Here is a 26,528-nt window from a genome sequence, read left to right as displayed (position 1 = left end):
GCGCTTTCTTTCCACAAATCTGCTTCTTCATTTGTTGTCTCTAGCCGAGGTAAAGCTTCCCCACTCACACTTTCATTGCTCCTCTACCCTGCTGCTTAACCTCCTATTCTATTGTCTGAAGTAGTGTCTTGCCTCATTCCAAACTGGCTTTCAAATCCACCTGTTTGCACTGTCACTGCCTTCAGCTCGGGCTTTCATTATGTTGACTGGACTCTGCGGTGTGGATTTCTCCCTGTACCACTTGCAGAAAGGGATCTTTCAAAATAGATGGGATGCTGTCTGCCCCCTGCTTAGAGTCCTCCAGGGGCTCCCTGTTACCACTAGGAATACACACCATGTTTGGTCCTGTTTCCGGTCTCCTTCTCTGTCATTACCACTGGCTGCCTTCCGTCCTTTGCACAATGCAACACAATACTCCAACCCCATTTTACCAGCTATTTCAGGTTTCTTTCTACCTCTAATATTTCTGTCGCCTCAGATGACTTCTCCTTCTTTCCTTTTTTTTGTCTAGATAAGCATAACATCGTCCAAATGACATACTGCATACTCTGTAAATTCTCAGCACAGTTGCTACCTGCCTTTCTGTGCTTCTAACACTTTGCACTTTCTGTCTACCTCCTCAGATTCTATACATGATTATTTACATATTAAATCTATGCCACTTTCCTTACTTCTTTTTATAATTAGTAACTGACATGGTATTCGGTACATTAGACATTAAGCTCAATAAATGCTTTTTGTATGAATTGGGCTTTTGGTCCCCCCAAAATACTCTTATTTTTTACTCTCAATCTTATGGTTTTTTTCTCTGTCATCTATAGTAATTACTCAGTGAATGATGGATTCAGGATTTATTCATTAATTGGTATTTATTGAAAGCATACTCAGAGCACTGCCTTAGTCATAGATATCTATAGGTCTCCTCTCTTGGTAGAGAGCCCTTGCTGAAAGAACACTCGAATGCCGCTTAAAAGAGGAGTCCCACCTATGCGTAGGAGTCCTTGCTTATCACTGTAAGCCTTCACACCCCTCACCTCCCACCGTTAGGAACATCCTGCTAGAGAGAGAATTTCTCCATATTTCTCCATACTATTTTAAAGCTTAAGGGCTCTTTTAATTTGATCTAATTCTACAAATACATAATGTCAGAATCACAGACTGACGCAGAAGAGTCTGACAGCTCTATATTAAAATAACATCACTGTACCTTTCAGTACACTTTGCATTAAAGAAAGATAGCTTTGTCTCAAAGGTCAAACTTTTAACTTCCCATTCATCTTATGTTTTAGTGGGGTTTGGTGGGGTTTTGTTTGTTTTGTTTTCTGTTATTTGTTTTGTTTTGTTTCGTTGTTTATGGTAGGGACATGCAGTTCTGAAATTGAAGCTGACTTCTTACCCCTAGTAAGTGAGAACCCAAAAGAACTGCCAGTGTTTCGGATGATGGTCTACTCAGATCTCTTCATTCTTTGCTTCCTGCATCTGGACCACCTCAAATTTGTCCATCCAGTTAATCTTCTCAGGTGCTTCTGTGTTAGCACTCAGCTGACCTTACCTTTCAACAGTGTAGTTCACCATATATTCAAAAGGTCTTACTAGACAGTTTTTTTCACTGTTGAATGTCTGCTTTACATACATATTTATTGTCTTTGCTCCGGTTGTTAATTTTATACTGGTAACTTGTATGATATACAATATTGGATTCGTATTTCTAGTCAGAATATTCTGGTGAATGTGTATTAGCTGGTGAAATTACTCTAGTGGCTGGTCAGTACTTCTAACTAGATTTGTGTTGAGAGGGACATGTGTACGGCACTGTAGGGGGCTACCTCTTAATTGAGAGGGTGAGAAAAGTGATCAGAGAATAGGAATGCATACCTTACCCTTAGTAACATTTCCCCCATTTTATAACTTTCTCTGTATTATTCCTCTTTCAAAAACATAGCTTTTAATCTTTATTTATCTTTGATTTTTACCGTAGCCCTCAGTCCCACTTTCAAATATCTCCAGTACTTTACTTATCCATCCCCCAAGCAATAAAGGTCTTTCAGATTTATTTTTTGTTCCTTTCCCCCTCTCTGCCTTTGCTAAATGTAGTGCTATTTGTCCCCATGTCTGACTAACATATGCTACCTTCTCCAAGAGAACTGTCAAAATCATCCCAGTTGGAATCAACCATTATGACCTTTCTCATAGTCACATATTGCCATCCTATTCATGTTTAATTATTTATGTAGCTCTGCAGAAGACATCACATGGGCTTTCAAATTAGGTGACTTGAATTCAGGTTCCAGCACCACCACTTACTAAGTGAAACTCCTTAGGCCAGTCACTGAATCTTCATATTTTGTCCATCATATGAGCTAATAATAACTAACTCAAAGAGTTGTTGAGAGAATCAAGTGAGATAGTGAATACATAATAATGATTTGTAAATGACAAAGCTCCTGGCAAATGTTAGATAATCTTAGATTTGAATTAAAAATGTGGAGCATATGGGAAAGTATAGATAATGTCTTCTCAGTGCTAACACTGTACTTTGCTCATATGAGTAGATGCCAAATGAGTCGATTTGATGATGAATTTCTGGTTGGGAACAAAAAGGATAAAATCAACCTCTTTGAAATATACTAAACCTTCAGATATGGATACCTTTTTACTTAGAAAGCATGCAAGGATGGAGTATCATCAGATATTGCTTGTATTTTTAGTATTTCTCTTTAAAAAATCATTGGAGTTAGCCTATTTGGTATGGTAATACTAGAAATAGTTACAACCAAAGTGATTGTATCATATTGGAAGGCTGATAGGTTTTCCAGACTTGCCTCTGCTTGTGTTCTCATTGTCAAGGTTAGATGTTTTTTCCTTTTACAGAGAATCCTTTAGTTCATCTGTTTAAAACCAGTTCGACAAAACACATTAGTAAAGGTGTGAGGATCTATGGAGTTGAAATCACAATGGCCGTCCTGTTTGCAAATTGCAATTTTGCAATCCTATTAATTTATTGTTATGTCCTTTGAACAAAGCATTGATGGAACATTTGTTTATTTTTCCTTATGATAGAATTTGTAAAAATTTTGAATATTATGGAAGTCTTTTAGAAGTTCATTTCATGAATGAGTCTGAGAAATTAATGCAATTGCATATTTTTCCTAATTTTTACTTTAAGTTATGTTTTTTAAAAACTTCTAATGTGCAAAATAAATAGATGGTGAATATTTCTTTATATAGTCATCTTTTATATAGCTTGCAATCTAAAATCTAAATTGATACGGAGTACATATCATAATTATGATTCTTTTGCTATGCATAATCATTTGGCCTTTTACTTAGGTTTTTTTTTTGTCAGAATTTCAAATAGTTGAGTAGCCAACAGGTGATAAATGTCCCATTAATCTTTTTGACTCTCTAGCTCCTGAGCATGAGAATTGCTGATCAATTACAGCAATTGTCTCTTAAATGAGCTTTTCACATCTGCCTCTTATTTCATTAGTTAACTGTCTGCCCAAAGATCTGATAAGATGGAATACTAGTGCCTCTTTACAGCTTTTTCTGTCATGTGTACAATAAGGATGGGGTCGTTAGCAGAGTGGGCACAAAAGGGTATTTATCCACTACCTACAATAAATATACATGCTAAAGCCTAGAAGGCATTTGAGACTATTTATTGAAATCACCTTAAGAAGAAAAAGCTGGTTCCACCTCAACTCTCCACTTAGCAACAACTAATGTAAGACCATGGCATTTCCTAATATATACAATGTGTTTACTGATTACTTATGTTCTCATATAAAAAGACAAATCAAACCTACTACTTTTTTTAAATGAAGATATTTTAAAATTCTTTTTTTAAATTAGGAAGCAGCATGATTACATACTCTCAACCCAAGATTGTTATTAATTCTTAGTTACATATTCCTCTATTTGTGGCACTTTTAAAAAACCAATCATGATCTGCTTTCTTATATGTTATTCAGCAGTCATCCTTTTAATTTGGAAAAGTCTTGATGAATAATTAGTGTGTCAACTGTTTGTGGGAAAAATATTTTCTTACCTGTAGAATGGGTATAATAATAGTATGTAACAGTAAAAAATGAGAATTAAGGGGTGCTCAGGTGGCTTAGTAGTAAAGTGTTCAACTCTTGATTTTGGCTCAGGTCATGATCTCACGGTTCCTATTATCAAACCCCACATCAGGCTCTGTGTTGAAGCCTAGGATTCTCTCTCTGCCCCTCCCCTGACTCATGCTTGCACATGTGCACACACTCTCTCTCTGTCTCTCACTCTTTCTCAAAAATAGAAATTTAAACAAATTTTAAAAATTCAAAAAAAGAAATGAGAATTAAATGAGACTATATGTATATAAGGCACTTAACACAATGCCCAGCACATAGTAAATGATCAGTGATTAGTAGCCATTACTGTGTACAAATTGTAACATTTCATTCTTTTCTCTACTGATGGCTATCCAGAGACTTTGGAAACAGAACAGTGGAAGATTTTATAAACATAGCTTTATATGTTACTTGTTAGTGAAGTTCATTTTTTAAAATATTTTAAAAACATTTAATAACTGACAACCTATGGATTGTTATCTATTTGTAAATTATTTTAATTTTGTTTTTTTAGAAGAAAATTTAGGCACATCTTCACTGATGGTTGTTCTTTGCTCCAAGAAACAGTCACATAGCAAATGTTTGGACTAAAAATAGCTCTAACAAGCTCACCAGTTTCAGTAACTACCCCATACCTTGTTTAAATATAAGAAATGCTTTGACCAAATAAATAACCCAGGCCTGAAGTCCATATTTGAATATCTGAATGTTTTAAAATCAATGCTATAAGCTATGTGTTTGTGAATGTTTCTATTTGTTTTATTTTAGGAGTTCTGTTTTGGTAAGTTAAAATTACATAATGAATTAACTTGAAATGATGATTTTTACCATTGAGATTTCATTGTTTCAACCTTTCTTCATTGCAGGCCTCGTTTGTATGAAGTCCAGCACATCTGTGGTTGAACTTGTTATGCTGCTTTGTTCTCAGGTAGGAAATCTCATTCACTGGATTGCATTAAACTCCACAAGGATTTTTTGTAATGCCCTTCATCATGGTCTGCATATGCATATATTTGTATATATTTACATACGTTTAAAACTTCCATCTCTTATCTCATAGATGAAGAAAATACTTTACATTAAGATATATTTTTATGTAGATGATTGTACCATGTAAATATTGATATAGTCTTCCTCTCCCTTCTCACTTTAGCTATCTTTTTCTTTCCCACCATCCCTATTCTTCTATTTTCTCCTATCTGGAAATAGATATATATGCATGTGTGTGTGTGTGTGTGTGTGTGTGTGTGTGTGTGTGTGTATAATTTGTTATAGATCTTTTGATACCCTTCTTTACATTCCACCTTTTAAAATTGGTATAGTAGAATTTATAATTTTGACATCTATTATTAAAAGATTTCTTCTATTAGGTTAGAGATAATAAAAGCAAAGCCTTTTCATGCAATAGCTAGCGGAGTATGAAATATAGCTTATTAGTGAAAGGTCTTTGATACAATATCTTGTGACTTTCCTTTTTTTTAAGGTTATTTGTATATTTCAGTACACATCCAAAAATCTACTTATGCTATTAATTTTAATAACCAAATTTAAAAATAAGTTTAAAAATAGGTTTTCTTCTTAGCATTTATAAGAAATTAAAATATAGATTACATTTTTCTAAGAACTGAAATTAGTTAACTTAACTCAGTGGTCTGCCTCCCAGCTCTGTCAAGTCTCCAAGCGATTTAGATTTTCATATAAGCATTAAACATTTTGTAATATGAGAACAAGAAAAACAGCTTATGTGTGTTTGTAATAAGTAGTTATTACATTTATCCCTAGATTACTCAATAGAAAGAAAAATACATCTAAACTGTTTCTCATTACTGACCTTGAGGTCCGTCTGAAGCCGCAGCTAACTCCCAAATAAGCAACAATATGGCTTCAATTGATCCTTTAAAATATTAGCAAAAACAAAACAACCAAGACTTACCTATTGATTTCCAGTCTTCAGGTTAACTTTCTTGAAGAGTATATTCATAGGGAAGCCATTAGGTCCATTTCCCCCTTCTCAGCCAGGAGGAATATGAAGAATATTAATAAGGAAGAAGTTAAAGAAAACAGCATCTCTGGCAGGAGTTCATTTGCAGGGCATTTGAAAATTGTTACCTATTGCCAGAGTCCTGAGTTCAAGAGACATTCGGAGAGATCTGTTCGGACCTTTTAGGTTCTTGATGATGCACATTTATTATTATTTTTTTTAAATGCTTTTGTGGAAAAAAAGTACCTTAAAATTCCTTCTGTAGCTCTGGGTTTTACTGCAGTTCAGAGACATAAAGAAGAATGTAGCATTAGGGTCTAGTGTCTTTGATGGCCTCATCATCTAATCATAGGTTTAACATTACTCATTTGCTGGCTCCAGGAATTCCTGCCATTAAGGGCCCTAGAGATGAAACTTTGCCTCAGATATTGATTGAAAGGAAGAGTGAGAAATTTAAGCTCTCTATGCAGCGCACTTCCTTTTCAGTGTTTCAGCAAAGCAATATTATAAGCATATCCCTCAGTTTGATTTCTACATTGAATATTTTGAATTATTCAGAGTGTATTTAAATATTTCAAGTGGTTATTTGATTAAATATACTTCGTTTAAATGAGTCCAAAATGTATGTTTTTAAAAAATGGTTCCAGTTGTTTTGTTATTTTGTTAAACTGAATTGTGGCTTTCCATAAAATATTTTTAAAGAAATAATAAGTAATAATCTTACTTTAATACAGTTGGGGTGGGTTGAGTGTATTATTCTACTGTGAAATTGGCTTATGAAACCATCTTTGTAGATTATGAATTACTCCATGGATGTGTAAAATTTTGGCTTTAAGGACACACGCAAAAATACACATGCCTTTAAAATTTCTTTTAATCTGCCAGTTTTCTCTACTACTCAAATTCAAGATGATCTGTATCCTGTTTTCATCCATTAGCAGGACAACCATAGCAGTAGCAGACTTCTGATAAAGGAAAATAATTACAGTTAATGACGCTTTGCAGCTTGCTGGGCCTAGCACTCTCCAAAGCTGGGTTCTCTTCCACAGGCCTTAATGCGTCTCTTGGACAATGGAGCTGATGATCCCTGTAGAATTAGCAAAGTTTATAGGGCTGTCTGTGCCAAGCCAGTCCTGAGGAATCTTTAAAGCTACAGTGTTCTGAGTTGTCTTTGTGTTTTATCTTACAGTCAGCTTTTTACAAATATTTATAGCTCTGTGTTGTTATGATTTATTATAATAAGTTTGATTATAGTTATGTTTTTGAAACTCCATCGCCAATGGAATTTTTGTTTATTTATTTGCTTAAAATATGTTTTTCTTTTTCCAAATTTAAATAAACTATTGAAGGATAAAATTTTGTTTTAGGAAACTAGTTACCTAGGGGTTGAAAAAAGAAAAGGAGAGACAACATTTCTCTCAATATCTTTTTTCATTTGCTACAGCATATTAGATGCTTTAATTTTTATGCTTTTCAATTCGGAAACTTCATGTTAACAACTATTACTAAGGATATCAGTGTTTCTTTTACTCTTATCTGGGCTCCTGAATAAACTTACTATTGCCACTGGTTTGTGTGCAAAATATGGTCTAAATTTACATGAGATCATATTACAAGTGTCTGAAGGTACTTGTCAAGGATAATTCAGTTCATATGGACAGGCTTTTAAACTCCAAGGGACATGCCATCCAGTCTACCCCCCAGTGGAATTTTAGGTCTCTGTTGAGAACATATTTTTAGTTTCAGGAAGCTATTAGCATTATCATTGTTTTGCATTTATTGTTCCACAAATACCCCAAATGTTTTTCACAGTATTTTGTATACCTTTTCTTTATATGCAGACACACAAACGAGTACATTTTTAAGAACTATGTATTCTTCTTCCCTTTCAATGTGTAGTAATATCTTTTTTTTAAAAAGAATTAATTTCCTGTCATTTGGAATTAAAAATGAACTGAAATAAAATAAATCAAATAATTAATATGTACTGTTTTACCAAAAATCACTCCTTAATCGGTTAAGTGTAGTGTTTCCTAGTGTTCTTCAGTATATCACAGGTCTGATACTGTCTTTTTTTATGTTTTACAATCACATTTGTTTGAGATGCTCTATATTATTCTATATGTGTATCTTAATTTTCCATTACATTATTCTGAGTGTTTTGTGTTCTTTGATGAATAGCAGATTTAGTTTTCAAATACACTTTTTTAGGTACTATAATAGTTTCTAATTATTTCCAGATTTTTTTAGGAAGTCTCCATCAGAGGTACTCCAGGACAAATTGAGTGATGTTATCCTGTAGGATTTCTTTAAGTTTTCCTAAGTAAAATTTAGCAGATGTCATTGCATTTTTCTGTGCCTTATCTTTCAATAGAAAACATTTTATAAGTTGAGAAACCTTTATGTAAAAAGTGCTTTCTCTCAGTGTTCAAGTACTTCTGACTTGAAGTACTGATTAAGCAAAATGAATGCTTAATAAATCATTCTTATTCTCATTAGAAACCCCAAAATGTATCAGTAACATAAAATAGAAGTCAGTCTTGCAAGTTTCTTTAGAATCTCTGTATGAAGTTACTAACATGAATTATTTTGTGGTTCCTTTTGCCTTTATTTTCCCAAAATATTTCATACACTTAAACAAAAAGGACTTTAGTGACTGCACTGATGTGATCAAGGCTCTGACCCAGGACTTCTAAACACAGCTCCTAACAAAAGAACCACAACTGAGGAACAGTCTTCCTTTTTCAAATGGTTTCGCCTTTGAACTTTTAAAGTTTTCATGTTTTCTCCAATTTGATACAGTTTTTTCAGATGGTACACAGGAAAAAGTCATACTTTTCTTCCAACTATCATAAACCAAAGAAGAGGTAAAAAAAAAAACAAACTAGATAAATATGGAGAGCTACTAATGCATATTCGTTCATGAGTGCCCAGTATTGAAAACATTTGAGGTGTGTATAATAAGATTAGAAATGTAAGAAAACTTGGAATGGACTAGATGTTTTCAGTGTTTGTTTGTTTGTTTGTTTGTTTGAGAGAGAGAGACAGAGCATGAGCAGTGGCGGGGCAGAGAGGGAGACAGCTCCCAGGCCAGCTCCATGCTGTCCGCACAGAGCCCAACATGGGGCTGGGTCTCACAAACTGTAAGATCATGACCTGAGCTGAAATCAAGAATCAGGTGGTTAACCATCTGAGCTACCCAGGCACCCCTGGATTGGGTTTATTAAAAGCATCTTAGGAAATATTAAATCCTAGTTATCTGATGAAAGTATGTCACATTTATTTAGTGACTGCTTTTTTGTATTAGCCTTGTGATGGTTACTGGAGATTTATTGGTAACATCCTTCCATTTCTTAATGGAGTCTGGTGTTAACTGTACAACTTGCCTGTTATGTAGCTGAGTTTGAAACCAATGATGAGTAAAAAAAAAAATGTGGCATGATATACTCTTAAAATTTTTAAATGGTGGGGTTTTGTTTGTTTGTTTGTTTGTTTGTTTTTTGAGAGAGAAAAAGAGTGCGAGCAGGGGAGGGGCAGCGAGGGGGAGACAGAATCTGAAGCTCCAGGCTCCAAGCTGTCAGCACAGAGCCTGTTATGGGGCCCAAACTCAAGAAGCATGAGATCATGACCTGAGCCGAAGTCAGACGCTTAACCAGCTGAGCCACCCAGGTGCCCTTAGGGTATGATATTTTAAGTCAAGTATAATCAGATACAACATATGATTCAGAAAATTGGTCCTGTGAACCAACAAGACTTTTTTGGGGGGCTTTATTGAGACAGACTAAAGCTGATGGAGTTTCTACACAACATAAGCAAGGAAGGAGATTCGGGCTGGGGAAACTGAGCAACGGTCAGAGGGAAAAACACCTGTGACATGTTTAGAGCAGCTTCCAGCCTCATTTTAAGCACATCAGAAATTAGGTAACCATACAATACATTCATTTGGGTTTAATTTGTGATGTAGGGAGTTACCCATTTCCAGGCAGTATGTGAAACAATATTTCCTTAAGGGTAGTTTTTAATATAAAATATTATTGTATGTTAGTAGCATAGAATTGAAGTTTATAAGAAAATTCTAACTTGTGATTAGTATTGAGTAGTTACTGGTATTTGCTTTTATAAGTTCTGCCTCTGCTTTCAAGGAGAAATAAACCATCTGTTTCATTCCTGAATATCTCCTAAATCCCTGCTTTTTCTCTGGACAGTGCCTGACACCAGCTTCTATCTGTGGTATAACGTCATCTCAAAGTTAAAGGGGCACACTAGGCATTTAAAGTTTTTGGGAATTGCTCAGAGTATACCCTCTCTCTTGCCATAAAGTTTGTAATTTGTCTTACATATAAATAAAAGTTTAGCAGGAAATGGAAAATGTGGTGATCACGCAATAGAGATTACTGTCAACTTGGGTCCTAATAAAATTATTAGAAAATTAAAATTACTAGAAAATATGGAGATTTATAGTAAAAGTATGTATATTTTGAAAAAAGAGAGGATATAAATGTGAAATAATCCAAAAATTTCCATTTAATGTATCTCGGGGAGAATGCCTACTGTACACATGCAGCGGGGGGCAGATTCTGTTACTTACCCAACGACTTGTGGTATCCCTCTCTGAAAACTTAATCAGATTCAAAGGACATACAATTCAGATTACTTTTGATTATTTCCATGTGGTCTTTTATTATTGCTCTCTTTTATTTCGACTCCTAGAGAAGTTAGGAGGTATAATAAATTTCAAGACAATCAGGTTTATGTCATAAACTATTTCTTTTCCAAGCTACCTATAATATATGTGATATTCATACATGATATAAACACTCTCATCCTTGCATATTAATTATCATACCCAACCCAAGTTGTAAACTGAAGTCAATGGTGAATAAAAGGAAATTCTGAGCTCCTCTCTATGTAAATGGTAAAATATAAGAGAAACAAAAGTCTTTTTTCTCATGTCTGAATTCTTACAATTTTACTAAAAGCGGGACAGAAAGAAATCTGTAAGCCTTGGCCATCTACAGAATAATCCTTAGGAGCTATAATTTCTGTAGAAGAGAAGGAATGTAGCATATGCTGAGGTAAACAGATTTCCCTGGGTCACTGACAGACCACCCTTTGGTCCATTTTGAGTTAATTTTTATATATAATATTAGGTAGGGATTTAACTTTATTCTTTTGGGTATGAATATCCAGTTTTCCCAGTACCGTTTGTTGAAGAGACCGTTCTCTTTCCATTGAATGGTCTTGGTACTCTTGTTGAAGATCTATTAACCACACATGCCAGGATGATGTCTAATTCAAAAGTAGTTCCTGGGGCGCCTGGGTGGCTCAGTCGGTTGAGCATCCAGCTTCAGCTCAGATCATGATCTCAGAGCTTGTGAGTTCAAGGCCCTCATCGGGTTCTGTGGTGACAACCTGCTTTGGAGTCTTTGTCTCGCTCTGAGACTTGCCTCTCTCTGTTGCACTCTATCTGCCTGTCCGTCTATCTCTCTCTCTCAAAAAAAAACATTAAATTTTTTAAAGATCATAACTAAAAAGTAGTTCCTGAACATTAAAAGGAAAATGACTTTAGAATATTGAAAGATTAAATAAAACTTTCCCTCACCTCATATTTTCACTACCCTGGAGTCCTAACAGTTAATTATTGAATGAATATTCTTTCAAACTATATTTCTATACATAAATGCAAAGTCACTTCTCTTGGTATTAGTGCAAGCAGAAGTTGGTTGTATAACAGTGATGCCTTATAAATCGCTTTCCCAGTTGGCACTCTAGAGCAGCACTGTGCGAGAAAAATGTCATGTGAATCACGTACAATTTAAATTTTCTAATTATCACATTTAAAAAGATAAACAAGAAATAGGTGAGATTAATTTGAATAATACATTTTATTTAACCTAAATATCAACATGTGATCAATATAAAAATAATGAGATATTTTACATTCCTGTGTTTATACTGTCTTTCAAATTAGATGTCTGTCTGCATATGTGTGCATATATAAAAATATGTGTGTGATACATGTATGTGTGTGTATGTGTATATATATGTGTATATCATGTAGGTATTTACTTGTGAACTTTGTTTTTGTTTTTATTGTTTTTAAATTCCTTTGATGACCTCGTTACTACCCTGTGTTAATTACAATGACCAAAAAAGCCTTTATTCACAAGTAACAGTTACTTGAGGGAGCCAACTTTACAGGTCATTGTTCTTGTTCAGAAGTCTAAACACCACACAAGTGTATCAGTTATTTAAAATTAATCAGGTGAACACACATTGGTTCATACTAGCTGCATTTCAAGTACTTGTAATAGCCACATGTGAGTGACTGTTAATACATAGATGCTCTATTCATCTCGACGGCTCATCCTCCCATATATGAATATCTGTGCTTTTCTTTTTTTAATGGTCCAAAAGTAGAACAAGTTGATCCAGAATCACGGAAATATTTTAAGTCTTCAAGCAAATATCAGCTAGTTGTGTGTAAAAAAAAAAATATTGTAGCGGGTTAAAAATTATGATCTCTAAGTCTCTACAACACTAACATTCTTGTACCGGCTTATACACCTATTGCTGCATGATTGTCTGTGAAATATATGAACTAATTAACTGTACATGATTGTACTCTGTGCCAGTGAAGCACACCAGGGTCTAAGTATTCAGGATTTAACACTGCAAGTTCTTGTATTCTTAAGTGGTAACATAGGTAACTGGCATAGTGCAACTTATTATTTTGCCAAGGCATGAATTGAGAGGATGTGTGGGATAAATCTGGTGTGTGGGACTGAATTCCCCAAGCAGCAGCACAGCATCTACAGCTCAATGCGGCATGGTCGTTTTCTATGTATTCTGGAAAATAAGGCATTTTGGGGTGCCTGGGCTGTTCAGTCGGTTAAGTGTTTGACTTGAGCTCAGGTCATGATCTCATGTTTGTGGGTTCGAGCCCCGTGTCCGGCTTTGTCCTGACAGTAGCTCAGAGCCTGGAGCTTGTCTTCGGATTCTGGGTCTCCCTCTCTTTCTGACCCTCCCCTGCTTGCCATCTCTCTCTTTCTCTTTAAAAATAAATTTAAAAAAACAAAAAAAAAGAGAAAAAGAAGAGAAGGCAGTATCATAAGGAACCTTTGTTGTGGGGATAGTATAAGCCTAGGCAGTAGTCACACAACATGGCTAAACACAAAGGTCTTGAAATGTATGTCTTGATAAATGTCAAATGTCCATTGTATTATCAGGTTATTTATGAACATTTTTTGAGAAGCTAAACTTACATAGTAGCTTAATAATAAGCAGCACTTTTGTGCCATAGTTGAATACAGTCTGGAGCTCTTATGCTAATGGTATAATTTCCTTTATATTTTTATTTTACTGTATATTCATATTAAGTTATGTTGTTTTGAGAGTCAATCTACTGATTCTTAGCTTTAGAACAATATGACATTCAAAGATTATCGTCATAAAGTGCTCTCAACAGTATAATATAACTTAAGACAAAATAGTAGTACATTAGTCATGACTCAGACACAAGGGAAGCTTTAAAAAAATGAATTTTGCTGAACAAATTTAATATATTTTCATGATAAATCATGAAGGATAGTCACTGTTATTTCATTGATTACAGACCAGTAAAGAATTTTGTTTTATTGTCAAATTTTATTTATTTACTTATATTTAATGTTCATTTTTGAGAGAGAGAGACAGAGTGCAAGTAGAGAGGGACAGAGAGAGAGAGTCCCAAATAGGCTCCACACTGTCAGCTCAGAGCCAGATGCAAGGTTTGAACTCATGAACTGTGAGATCATGCCCTGTGCCGAAACCAAGAGTTGGACACTTAACTGAGTGAGCCATCCAAGTCCCCTTATTTATGTGTTTAATAAAGTTACCATTTCTTGATATTTTTCTTACCGCTCTAGTAGCATAGATTTTCTCACCAAGGAAGTTATATCTTCAACAACTTAACATAGCATATAAATATGCTTGTTTATTATATGTATTTACAGTTAAAGAATAAAAATACTGTTTAAAAATATCTTATAAAACAACTTAGATTATTTTTTATTATAAATACAAACACAAGTATATGTTTATACACATAAGAATATTTGTAATAAAAGTGGTGTTAAATGTGTTTACATAATTTAATGATCTACAAGGATCCTGGGAACTATTTATCTTTATCTTTATATTTATGTTTATATTTATATGAAACACCAATTTATAGTAACCAATTGGATATATTCTCAAATTACATAATGGTTTTTCTATGGTTGACTCTAATATCAGTAAGCTCTTTGAGATTGATTATTCATTTCTTATATCCAAATTTTCCTACATGATTTTAGTAGGGTGTTCATAAAAATAAGCCATGAAAATGGCAACAAATAATACAATGAATACTTGCATATTTCTTTTCATTAGTTCATTTCAGTATACATTGAAAACATTGGTTATATCTGGTTTTCTTGATATATAGTATATTCTTACTTTAATCCTTATACTTACTAATTTCTCTAACTTAAGCATGCCAGTAATGAATATTCCTGAGAAAAATATTTGAGGCACATAACATACTTCTTTTACTGGCAATTAATAATAAGTAGACATTAAGGATATAAAAGTAAAAAATCAGTTCTGGAGTTTCTGAAGACAGTATCTCAACTTAACCCTCCTTTTTTTACCTTGAAATACTTTCTATATTTTCAAAGATTTTGCAATAGATTAATAAGGACATTAAGTTGGTTCACCTACTTGTATACAAAGCAAAAGGATATGAGAAATGTGTATTGAGCTAACATAGAAGTGGAAAAACTGGTGGTAAAAAAAAAAAATCACGTCCTGGGTCTGAAATTTCTCCTAGGTCATCTAACTACCATGAAGTGATTGTTGAAGAGAACATAGGGATTTCATTGTCATCCTTCTGGAACCTATTTGTCTTCAAAGTGTTTAGTTTCAAAGGATCCTTAACTTGATATCCAGTTCTCTGAAAAAGTCCTTCATCTTGAGGAAATTTTATGCATCCATATAGAAGAGTTAAAAAATTATGACAAAACTGTCTACAGACTTGGCAGCTCTCTGCAGGCATTCCAGCCCAGTTTAGTATGTTTCCCATGAAGACAAAAATGTAATGCCTATGTTTAATTTACACCTTTTCTCATAGATGTTCATCTCTTTCCAGTAGTTGAATGAGTGCATGTGTGCATGCATGTGTGTGCATGTTTTCTCAAATGGCAGAAGACTTTCTGGAATGATTTGTAGATACAATTTGAAAATAGACTTTTTCCCTGTCGTGGCCAAAAGATTGTCTTTGTTGAAATGACAATAACTTATTACACCTTTGTATACATTCTCATGTATCCAATTCCTATGTAATTTCTCTAAGTCTGTGTGTCAGAGGGAATTGTTAGAAAGGTAGGACAGCGATTAAAATGTCTTCTTTGTCCAGCTACCGCCCACTTATCAACTCTTAACATAGTGTATGCCTTACCAGTCGCCGCGAACACTGTGTTCCTCTCTATGCTAAGTCCTCCACTTGTCACCCTCTCAATATTTTACCTAATTATTCTTTTGAAGTCCCTAGAATGAGTTGCATGATAATGTACATTTAAGAAACACTTTTAAAATGCAGAATTAGATGTGGATCAATGTGAAAGAATAGAATCATTGCCTAGCCTCTGTTGTTACTCACTTTTTTTTTTACACAGTCATTAGAAGTTAATGTTTTCAGTTTTACAAAAATACTCTATGGAGGGAATGAAATGCCATTCATGTCAGAGCTGAAAAGGACCTTAGTAATGCTGTTATTTTAGAGATGTGGATACCTCTGTAATTATGGTGTAAGTTATGATGTAATTATGATATAATAATCCACTATTAATGAGTAAAAGGAAATTTAAATAAGTGAAGAGTTTGAAGGAAAGAATATATATTACCTCATAACTAAATTACTCCGCGCTGGCAAGTTAGGTACTTTGAGGTCTGTATTGTGCAGTCGTTTGGGAGAGAAAGAGATGACCTAAGGCAGTAGTTGTCAACACTGACTTCCCATAAAAATAATTTGGGAAGCTTTAAAGTGATACCAATGCCTGGGCCCTGTCACTGGAGATTATTGTCTTATGGTCGGTACTTTTTAACAATTCCCCTGTTGATTCTTTTGTGCTGCCAGGTAGAGAACCATAGATTGAAGTGATACCCTTGATTTGGGAGGATTAAATTCAGTTCGACAACAAAAATACATTGCGTATGAACAGTATGCCAGTAACTTGCTACTTAGTAGGTATGCCTAGCTAAATAAAACAAGGTCCTGGGGCACCTGGGTGGTTCAGTCAGTTGAGCGTCTGACTTTGGCTCAGATCAGGATCTCATAGTTGGTGAGTTTGTGCCCTGCATCAGGCTCTCTGCTGTCAGTGTCGAGCCTGCTTCAGATCCTCTGACCCCCTCTCACTGCCCCTTGCTCACTCGCACTCTCTCTCTCTCTCTCTCTCAAAAATAAATAAACATTAAAAAAATCAAGATCCTCCCTCTCATTAATGAATTTATGATCTAATAGGGAGACATGTGTGAGTAGGTCACTACAAACTATAAGTATATTTCAGAGGGAATATTTTCTGATTAATGAAAGTATTAAGCAGTGAGAAAATAATGATCTAGCCTCGATCCCATTTCCAAAGTTTTAAAATTATCTTTTCTTTTCCACACCACTAGGATTTATTATGTTACCAACATAAACTGTTGTTACAAGTTCTACTTTTCTTATAGAAAACTTTGCCCTTTACATTCCAGTTTCTTCTTTGCACTTACACATTTTTGTTTACTATTCAGTACTGAGTATGATACTTTACTGACATTGTAAAGAGTTTGGAATTTTCAAATAAAGATGCCCAGATAATTATTTGTGCTACTTTTACAACTGTCATTCAGTTACTAAACAAGCTTTAAAAACCACATTCTATCCTGATGATTTCTGAGAGAAAACATAATCTTCTGAGGGATATTTTGTTGTCCCTTTTTCTCTCTCTCATTTAGGTTTCTTTTCCTTTCTTATTTGAAAGAAATAAACCTGTGTTCTCTTCATTGCCTTATGAGATGTAGAGGGAAACACAGGCAATGGACATGAAACTTGAGCTATAAAACCTCAGGGACTTAAAAATCTTTGGTGGGCTGTCATAATGTAATCTTGTCTCTCCTGTGGGAGAGACGCCCTCATTCTGGCAGAGTCCACCATTGCTAGGTTCTTGAAAGAGACTGGATGAAAAGCAAATGTCTATGCATGTCTGAAAATGTAACTCATCTATTCTCATATGTTATCAATACTTTGGGTAAATATTGTGCCCTGAATGTTCTCCATAACTGTGCAAGTGTTTCCTTTTCTTCTCTTTCCTAGATTCACTATTGAAAAGTTTAGTTTCATTCTTACTCTTGATTCTTTGTAAAAGTTTTTTTCCTGTTAGCCTTGTCCTTCACCCTCATGTTAAGGAAAACGTAATGATGATGTGCCTTACTGGGGGTTTTATGTCATGTATTTAATTCCTGGGAACAATTTTAAATTTATATGATAATTTCCTCTCTTCCATGTTCCCCATCCACTCTTTCTATAGTTCCTACTCAGTGCATACCGCCTTTCAGTTGGAGATCCTCCAGTTTTGTTATTTCTTTATTTTTGTTTTGCTGTTACCATTGTTGTATCCCTTTATCTTTTTGTTGGCACCTTATCCTTTTTCCTGTTTTGGGGGGGTGGGTGGGAGTGTTTGCACCTTTTTCTTTTAAGCCTTCTTTTTTGATGCTTGCAGTGTCTTCACATATCTTAACCATGTAATTACAGATTTTTTGTTTCTTCACTGTCTCGTTTTTCCAAGGTTTTGTTGTTTGTAGTATCTCTTTTGTACTCTTGTCTTGGTCTGTGTCTTTCATGTCAGGTTGCCATCTCTAGGTAATGACTTCAAAAGTGATGTTAGTAGTGTAGGCAGCAGCTCTTTGCCAGCTCTGGCACGAGCTCCAGCACCTGTGGAGTTCCAGACAGCAACTGAACAAGCTCTAGAACCTCACACAGCTCTGGGACCTCCTCCAGCCCCAGAGCTGAAGGCAGTGCCAGCTCTAGAACTAGAATCAGCTCCAGACTAGCTCCAGGACGGAGCTCGGGCCAGCTCCAGGAATAAAAGTAGTTCCATCATTAACTCAGCACCAGCTCCAGCAGCAGTTCTGGAGTGAAGGCCAGTTCCAGAACTAGTCCTCGCGGTGACTCTGGAGCTACTGCCAGCTTCTGCACCAGCTCCAGAAAGTTAGAGTTAGGGCAAGCCTCAGAGCTACAGCCAACTCCAACGGGAGCTCTTGTGCTAACTCTACACTTGACTCCAGTGCCAGCTCCAGCTCTAATTCTGGAGTCACGATCAACTCCAGATCTAGACACTTCTCTATCACTAGTTTTCATACCAGGTCTGGCAACAGTGCCAGAGTTAGAGTCAGCCCAGAACTAGAGCCAGCTCAATAACCAGCTCTCCACTGCCATTGGAACATCAGCTCTAGAGCTAGATCTAGCTACACACCGAGTGCCAACTCCGGCACCATGCCCACCGCCAGCAGCAGAGGTAGAGTCAGCTTCAGAGGGAGAGCCCGCTCGGGCACCAGCTCCTGTGCCAGCCCCAAGCTACAGCCCACGTTGGCTCTAGCTTCCATCTGTATTTTGTGTTTTACAAGTCCCATACAGTAAAACTTAAATTCTTAATCATCAAAAAGAGAATGATATTAGTGATTAAAAGGTCTTATTTGTATCTTTTTGTTTTGTTGAGCCAAATGCATTACGTGGATTATTTTCTTTCAAGTAGTGCTATAATATTTTGCTACTATTCTTAAATTTTGTTAGATCTTTTCTTATCTCTGTTAACTGCTTCTATTTCTTTGGGGGTTTTTTCTGTTTAAAGTTTTTATTTATATTCTAGCTAGTTAACATATATGGTAAGATTGGTTTCCGAAGTAGAATTTAGTGATTCATCACTTACACACAACACCCAGTGCCATCTCAAGGGCCCTCCTTAATACCCATCACCTATTTAGCCCACCCCCCACCTCCCTCCATCAACCCTCAGTTTGTTCTCTGTAGTTAAGAGTCTCTTGTGGTTTATTGGGTCACCTGGATGGCACAGTTGTTTGGGCATCCAGCTCTGGTTTTGGCTCAAGTCATGATCTAATAATCGTGGGATTCAGGCCTGCATCAGGCTCTGTGGCAAGACTGCTTGGCATTTTTTTCTTTTCCTGTCTCTCTGCCCCTCCCTCCCTCCCTCACACTTGCACGCGTGCTCTCTCTCTCTCTTTCTCTCTCTCTCTCAAAATAAATATTTTTTTAAAAAGTCTCTTATGGCTTGTTTCCTTCTCCTTTTTTTAATTTTAAAAATGTTAATGATTCCCCAAATTCAGCTTAGGTCTTTTGATCCTCTTTCTGTTTCTTCTTCTTTAGAGACTTTTGCCCCTGATTTGCCTTAATCAGTATTTTTCTGTAAAGAATTTCAAATTCCACATCCTACTTTGATATATCATCATCACTGCCAATCCAACAAATATAAACTTAAGCAATCCTCTGGTTTTCCTCAAATGTGTATCCTTCTTAAGTATTTCCATGAGAATGTCACCATTCTTCCTGCCATTCATGGGGAAAATTTAAATCCTATATTATTCCACTTTTTTCCTTTAGCCGCTAAATCCAGTTTCTCATCCAGCCCTCGATCTCTTCTTTGTCATGCCTCTTATTTTCAATTTAGCTATTTGGAGTACCCATGTAGGCCTCTACTGTTTCTCTTCCGGGAAGCATAGAATACACTCTTCTACCACTTTCTCTTCCTCAAAAATGTCAAACTACTCTTAACCACATATTTCTTGCATTAAGACTTGCAGTGATGATATTTTCAGTGGCTTTCTTCATCCTTTAAATTATAATATCCTTAACTTGGCTCAGACTTATCTCTGCTGCTCCTCTATCAAAGATTGCAAATTAGGCTCTCATGGGCTGAGGTACCTCACAGATATTTTTTGTTTGATCTTTGATCTGAACAGAGTTTTTAAAACATTTTACTCTGTGATCTTTTAGACACAGTATAATTTGGGATGCATATGTGATACCTGAATATGTACTTTGAAATATCTTCTTGAAAAACCGTATGCACATTAAAGGTTATGCTGATAAAAGAGCCTTGGTGTACAAACAGTATCATAAAGAAAACCATGTTTAAGAAGCTGTCTGTAAGAATTTATAATTCAGTGTCAGGGTTCTTGTTATATAAGACTCAGTTTTCCCTTGAAGCCAGTATCCCAATAAATGTCAAGTATTCCTGAGAAACTTGCACATTTTGTGGGATATTGGGTTGCATTAAATATAGTATTTGTAATGGAAATATACAAAATATATAAAAGGATGGTGATATAAGTCATGTTATGAAACCATAGGAAAAAGAGTTCCCTGTAATTGTTGGCAACAGAAGTGATTTGAAAGTTTTAATGAGCTCTGTAAAATGCTGCAGTGATCTTATCATTTAGATGAATTTTTGTTAAAAGTTATGTATGATAACGGCTTTGCTAAAACCATCTAGCCACAGCCATAGAGCCATTTAGGCCTTTATAAGGTCATTATAGTCCCCAGGCTTCCATATCCCAAGTTGTTGATTCTCTCTCTTGGGGAGATGTAGATTCATGATCTGTTCTTTTATAATTTCTCACAGATTTATTTACAGCAGAAAATACTTTTACAGCGAGTATCTATGTTGGAAAAGCGCCTTTTTCCCCAGCATGTGTGCAAAGCTTTAAAAAAGCAGTGTGATCAAGAGTGAGGGAAGGGCTGACAGGACTGTTTTAGGCGAAGCTGAATCTGTTGGGGGACAGATGAACTCCTCAGTGTGCATTTGATCAGTAGGAACATCATGGAGAAAAATCTACAGATGAGTGATGTGAGTGATCAGTAGGGGTTTCTTAATAAAATATATTAATATTAATTATATAAATAATATAATATGTTATATATAATATAAATATATTTATAGCACTATTGAAAGGGATATTATTTTTAGTAAAAAAAAATCATAGTTTTCCAGCTATATAAAGAGCAAAAAAATAAAATAAAATCACTAGAATAAACCAGAACTCATTCAAAAAAACTGGTTAAAGCATATTCTAAATATGCTTTAAGAGTATAGGAAGAGTATAAAATAAGCAGTATACTTTCCTAATCCCAAAACACTATGTAACAATCACAAATTTATGATTACACTGTGTAACTACCAAATTCACAAATATATTCTCATCTAGATCAGCAAAGAGAGATTGCATTTGGATGTAGTATTAATGTTTCCTTTTTTTTGTTTGTTTTTTTACAAATTCAAAAGATTTCACTTGTAAACTTTTTTCTCTGCCTCTGTACTTTTCAGTCACTTGGAATGCACGTGTAATTAGAATATTTAATCTCCAGATCTATTTAAATATGTTGTATATATTTTTTATTTTCATTTTGTAATCTCAACAAAATAATTTGTATATTTAGGGCCAATGTTTTTTATGTCAAATGTTTCTAGTCCTTGTATGGTGGCATCACTAGTTATTTGGTTTTCCATTGGAAGGAAGCTTTGTGCTGAGCGAGAGCCTTCCTTCCATAACGGGGTCTCTCTTTCTGTCTCAGTCTGGATCGAACCGGCAATCTATTGGGAATTCAAATGTACCTTTTAAACTAAGTAATGCACAGCTACTTTTAAAATTTTTATTTCTTAAAAAATAACATTTGTTAAAAATATTTTTCAAAGATTTAGAACTGATATCATGTGGAAATTATTAACAACATCAACTTGGTCCTTAAACCAGATATGACATTTATTTACGTGTTCATTTTTCTTACACTTGGTTTGGTTTCTCCTTTTAGGAATGGCAAAATTCTATTCAGAAGAATGCAGGACTTGCATTTATTGAACTCATCAATGAAGGAAGGTAACTAATTTTACAATTTTTAGACAATTAGTCCGTGTGTATTTCATTCCACTAGGCGACTGCTCTCCTACTATTTGTCCCAAAAACATATAAGGAAATATATTTTATTTAAATCGTTTATCATACAGGTAATTAAGATTCAAAGGAACAAAATTTAAAATACTAATCACTTACTTTGGGATGGAGGAAAGCATGTATGAAATGAAGGAACAGACTTCCTTAGGTTTTTGTGAGACTGGAGTCTTGTCTTGCTGGGTAGTGAAGTTGTCCAACACCGATCACGTGAGCCCACTCGGCAAGCCCTCTGCCACCCCGTCCGTTTTCAGAGCCACACAGCGCGTCTCCGTTCATGTGAACCATGCTCTCCGATATCCAACTGAAAAGGTGAAGGGTATGAAATATGGAAAGGAGAACAGCCAGGTTGGGAATTTATATAACCATTGTTAAAATGAAGCTGTCAGTGAATTTATGTTTGAGCCCGTTTTTGTATTTATCACTTTATGTTAAACAGTTGTTCACTGTGATTTTTCCAGTACTTTATGAGCAGTGGATACATTAAGATAGATGTGACTGTCACCACTTTGACACGTATAGTTTCTGTCAGCCAACGACCTGCATCCTTTACAATTCCTTTCTATGATATAGTGTATTCATCAGAAAATAATGACTGAATATTTGGCATAATCTATTTATTTCTTATTTGAAACTGGATCTAATTAAATTAATGATAAAGGAATAATACTAACTGTATATAAAACTTCTTTTTTTCAAAGGAGGTGTCTTAAAGGAATATTTTACAAGATATTCCTTGAAATTAATTTATATATTATATAGAAACCCATTAAAAAAAATTAATTTAGGGACACCTGAGTGGCTCAGTTGGTTGAACGTCCAACTCTTGATTTCAGCTCGGGTCATGATCCCAGGGTCATTGGATCAAGCCCTGTGTCAGGCTGCATGCTCAGCATGGAGCCTGCTTTAGATTCTCTCTCTCTCTCTCTCTCTCTCTCTCTCTCTCTCTCTCTTCCTCCCTCCCTCCCCATCTCTCTCCCTCTCTCTCTCTGTCTCTCTTTCTCCCCCTCTCCCCAACTCATGCTCTCTCTCTTCCAAAAAAAAAAGTTAACTTAAATGTTCTTTAGTATTCCTTTTTTATATTAGTTTTTTCTCATCAGTTTATTATAATAATTTAGAGACATAACCTCTTTTTATAGTAATTTATTTTATTGTATATTTCTCATTTACATATTCCATGCCTGAATTATTTTTAGTCATAATAATATAACTCTGGAAGTTAAAATAAATTTTACATTTATTGCAAAGCAAAAGATACAGGAAAATATCAGTTTTCTTTTATAAAATAAATACTAATTTTACATAATATACTAGAGTTCTCATAAAACTTTGTTTTGATAAGAATGTATAATAATTATTCATCTTAAGGCATTGAAAATCATAAGAAAAAAATTTGCCCAGACTATTCATTTTCATTTTAGTTATAGAAATCTCTCAATTCACATACATGCTAATTTTGTCAATTTGTTTCAACTGTGAAGTAAAAAACAAAAATTAATGTGTCATCAGTATCTCTGAAAGACTTAATATAATTTAATCTTCAGCACTTAAGATAGTTATTGTCTTAGAAAAGGAAAGGGTGGAAACCTTGACAGGACCAGAGGTTTTAGCCTGTAATACTGTTTTATTGCTCAGTAGTAGAATTTGGAATTTATTTTGTTTTGTTTTAGGATAAGAGTTAGAATTATAGAAAGTAGTTATTTTTTTTATTTTAGTCCCTGAAAATCTTTGAAATGCCCATCATTATGTTCTTTGTGCCATTCTAGAATTTGTTTTCATTTTTTCATACTAATTGTACCTCCAATAAAGAGGACTTTGAAATAAAAATTGAAATATGACTAGCTATAAATGTGAAAGAACAGATCATGTGTATGTTAATCCAGCAAAAGTCTAGTCAGTGCCTTACTACATACCAAATAACATTGTAGGAGATGGGAATAGAGAAGTAAATTATACAAACATGGTTCTGAATTTGGGGGGAAAGACAAATATTAGAGTAATACACACAGTATTATAAGGGATCTGTAATAGAGGTGATACGGGTATTATCACAAGTGTAAGACAAGGTTCCTAATCTAGACTGAAGGGGTGTATTCTCCAGGTGGCAGGACTATCAGGGTTTTCAAAAAATGTATCAAAGAAAAGCAAATATAATAGAACAAAGATAGCCTTTTCAACAAATGGTGCTGGACATCCACATGGAAAAAAATAATAAACTAGACACAGACTTTATACCCTTCATAAAAATTGCTCAAAGTAGATCAGAGATCTGAATGTAAAATACAAAACTATAAAACTTGTAGAGGATAACATAGGAGAAAATCTAGATGACCTTGCATTTGGTGATAACTTTTTAAATACAATACCAAAGACATAATCCGTGAAAGAGTTGATAATCTGGACTTCATTAAAAATTTAAAACTTCTGGGCGTGCCTGGGTGCCTCAGTTGGTTAAGCATCCGACTTTGGCTCAGGTCATGATTCATGGTTCATTAGTTCAAGCCCTGCTGTGCTGACACCACAGAACCCACTTTGGATCCTTTGTTCCCCTCTCTCTCTGCCCTTCCCCAAGTCACCCAGGCAGGCTCACTCTCTCTCTTTCTCTGTCTCTCAATAATAAACACTTGTAAACAATTAAAAACTTATGTTTTGTGAAGGGCAATATCAAGAGAATGAGAAAACAAGCCATGGACTGGGAGAAAATATTTGCAAATGATACTTCTGATAAAGGATTTTTATATAAAATAGACAAAGAATTCTTAAAACTCTACAATAAGAAAATAAACAATCAGGATAAAAAATTGAGCCAAAGACATTAACAGACACCTCACCAAAGAATATCTACATATGGCAAATAAGCTTAGGAAAAGATGCCTGTCATCATATGTTGTCAGGGAAATGCAACTCAAAGCAATGATGAATAATACTACACCCCTTTTAGAATGGTCAAAATCTGAAACACTGACAACACCAAATGCTAACAAGGATATGGAGCAACGAGAACTCTCGTTCTTTGGTAGTAAGAATGCAGAATTGCAAAACAGGTGGGTAGTTTTTTCTAAAACTAAATCTATTCTTACTATAGATCCAGCAGTCATTCTCCCTTGCATCTACCCAAAAGAGTTGATGACATGTTTACATAAAAACCCGCACACAGATGTTTCAGCCTCTTTATGCATAATTGTCAAAATTTGGAAGCAACCAAGCTGTCTGTTAGTAGATGAATGGATAAATAAATACCCATCTATTTATGTATTTATGTGGTACATTCAGACGATGGGACATTTATCATTTAATGATAACAAGAAATGAGCTGTCAGGCCATGAAAAGTTATGGAGAAACTTTAATTGCGTAATACTAAGTGGAAGAAGCCAATCTTAAATGGCTACATACTATATGATTTCAACTATATGACTATATATGTCTCTAAGAAGATAGTAAGAAGATTAGTAATTGCCAGGAGTTAGAGAAGAAGGCGGCATAAATAAATAGGCAGATCACAGAGGATTTTTACGCCAGTGAATCTAGTCTGCGTGGTCCTATACTAGTGGATACATGTCATTATACATTTGTCAAAACCCTTAGAAGGTACAACATCAAGAGTGAACCCTAAAGTAAACTATGGGCCTTAGGTTATGATGCTGTCGTAGTATAGGTTCATCATTTGTGACAAATGTACCACTCTGGTGGGGGATGGTGGTAATGGAGGAGAGCCGGTGTGGGGAGGGGATATCAGGGCAATCTCTGTATCTTCTGTTCAAGGTTGCTGTGAACCTAAGATTACTCTAAAAATAGTCCATAAAAACTAGGAGGGTCAAAATACAAATAGAATGCCATCTTAATTGAGAACTGAGAGATGGTTAGCATACAGTTAGGTGAAAGAAAAAAAATAAGAGGACGAAAATTCTGGGCCAAGGAATAGTGTGATACTGAAGCCTGGAGGCAAGAGACAGTAAGGTATGTTGCTGGGCCAATCTTTTAATCAGCCAAGGCTACGTCAGTGCCCGTTGTGTACCAGCCACATAGAGGTGAGGTCATCCCATCTTGGCAAGGGTGGCCGGCAAGGGTCCTGCCGTAAAGGGGCTTGTAAGCTGTGCTAGGGGCGCTGTGATATAATTAAAGGAAGCTGTGCATAATCTACAGTGTAGCAAGTGGACCCTGGACTGAAACCAGTCTGAGATCTAGAAATCTTGTTAAGATGCTGATATCAAGACTCATTAATAGTGGCAATGAGGAAGGAAGAAGTGTACAGAGTTAAAGTATCATTTGGAAATTAAGTGAGAAATGCTGATTGGATTGTAAGAGGGAAAAGAAAGGATCAAAGAAAACCTGATTTCTGGCTTTAATAGCTGGATAGTTTATACTGTAAGTATTGTTTACTCGGAACAATAGCGAAAGAAGAATATGGGTTGGG

General features: G+C 35.2%; 1 protein-coding gene across 1 annotated transcript in view; it reads left to right on the top strand.

Moving 5' to 3' along the window:
* NBEA (neurobeachin) overlaps nucleotides 1-26,528 on the top strand; it is a 655,079-nt gene that overhangs the window by 322,505 nt on the left and 306,046 nt on the right. Inside the window, exons 35-36 of the mRNA XM_029938475.1 lie at nucleotides 4,979-5,040; nucleotides 21,977-22,041. Coding sequence (XP_029794335.1) covers nucleotides 4,979-5,040; nucleotides 21,977-22,041 — 127 coding nt within the window. The remainder of the gene's footprint in view (nucleotides 1-4,978; nucleotides 5,041-21,976; nucleotides 22,042-26,528) is intronic.

The sequence above is a fragment of the Suricata suricatta genome, chromosome 4 (genome assembly GCF_006229205.1).
Source record: "Suricata suricatta isolate VVHF042 chromosome 4, meerkat_22Aug2017_6uvM2_HiC, whole genome shotgun sequence".
Classification (NCBI taxonomy): domain Eukaryota; kingdom Metazoa; phylum Chordata; class Mammalia; order Carnivora; family Herpestidae; genus Suricata; species Suricata suricatta.
Note: the sequence above shows the minus strand (reverse complement) of the source record. Positions and strands in the feature narration are given on the sequence as shown.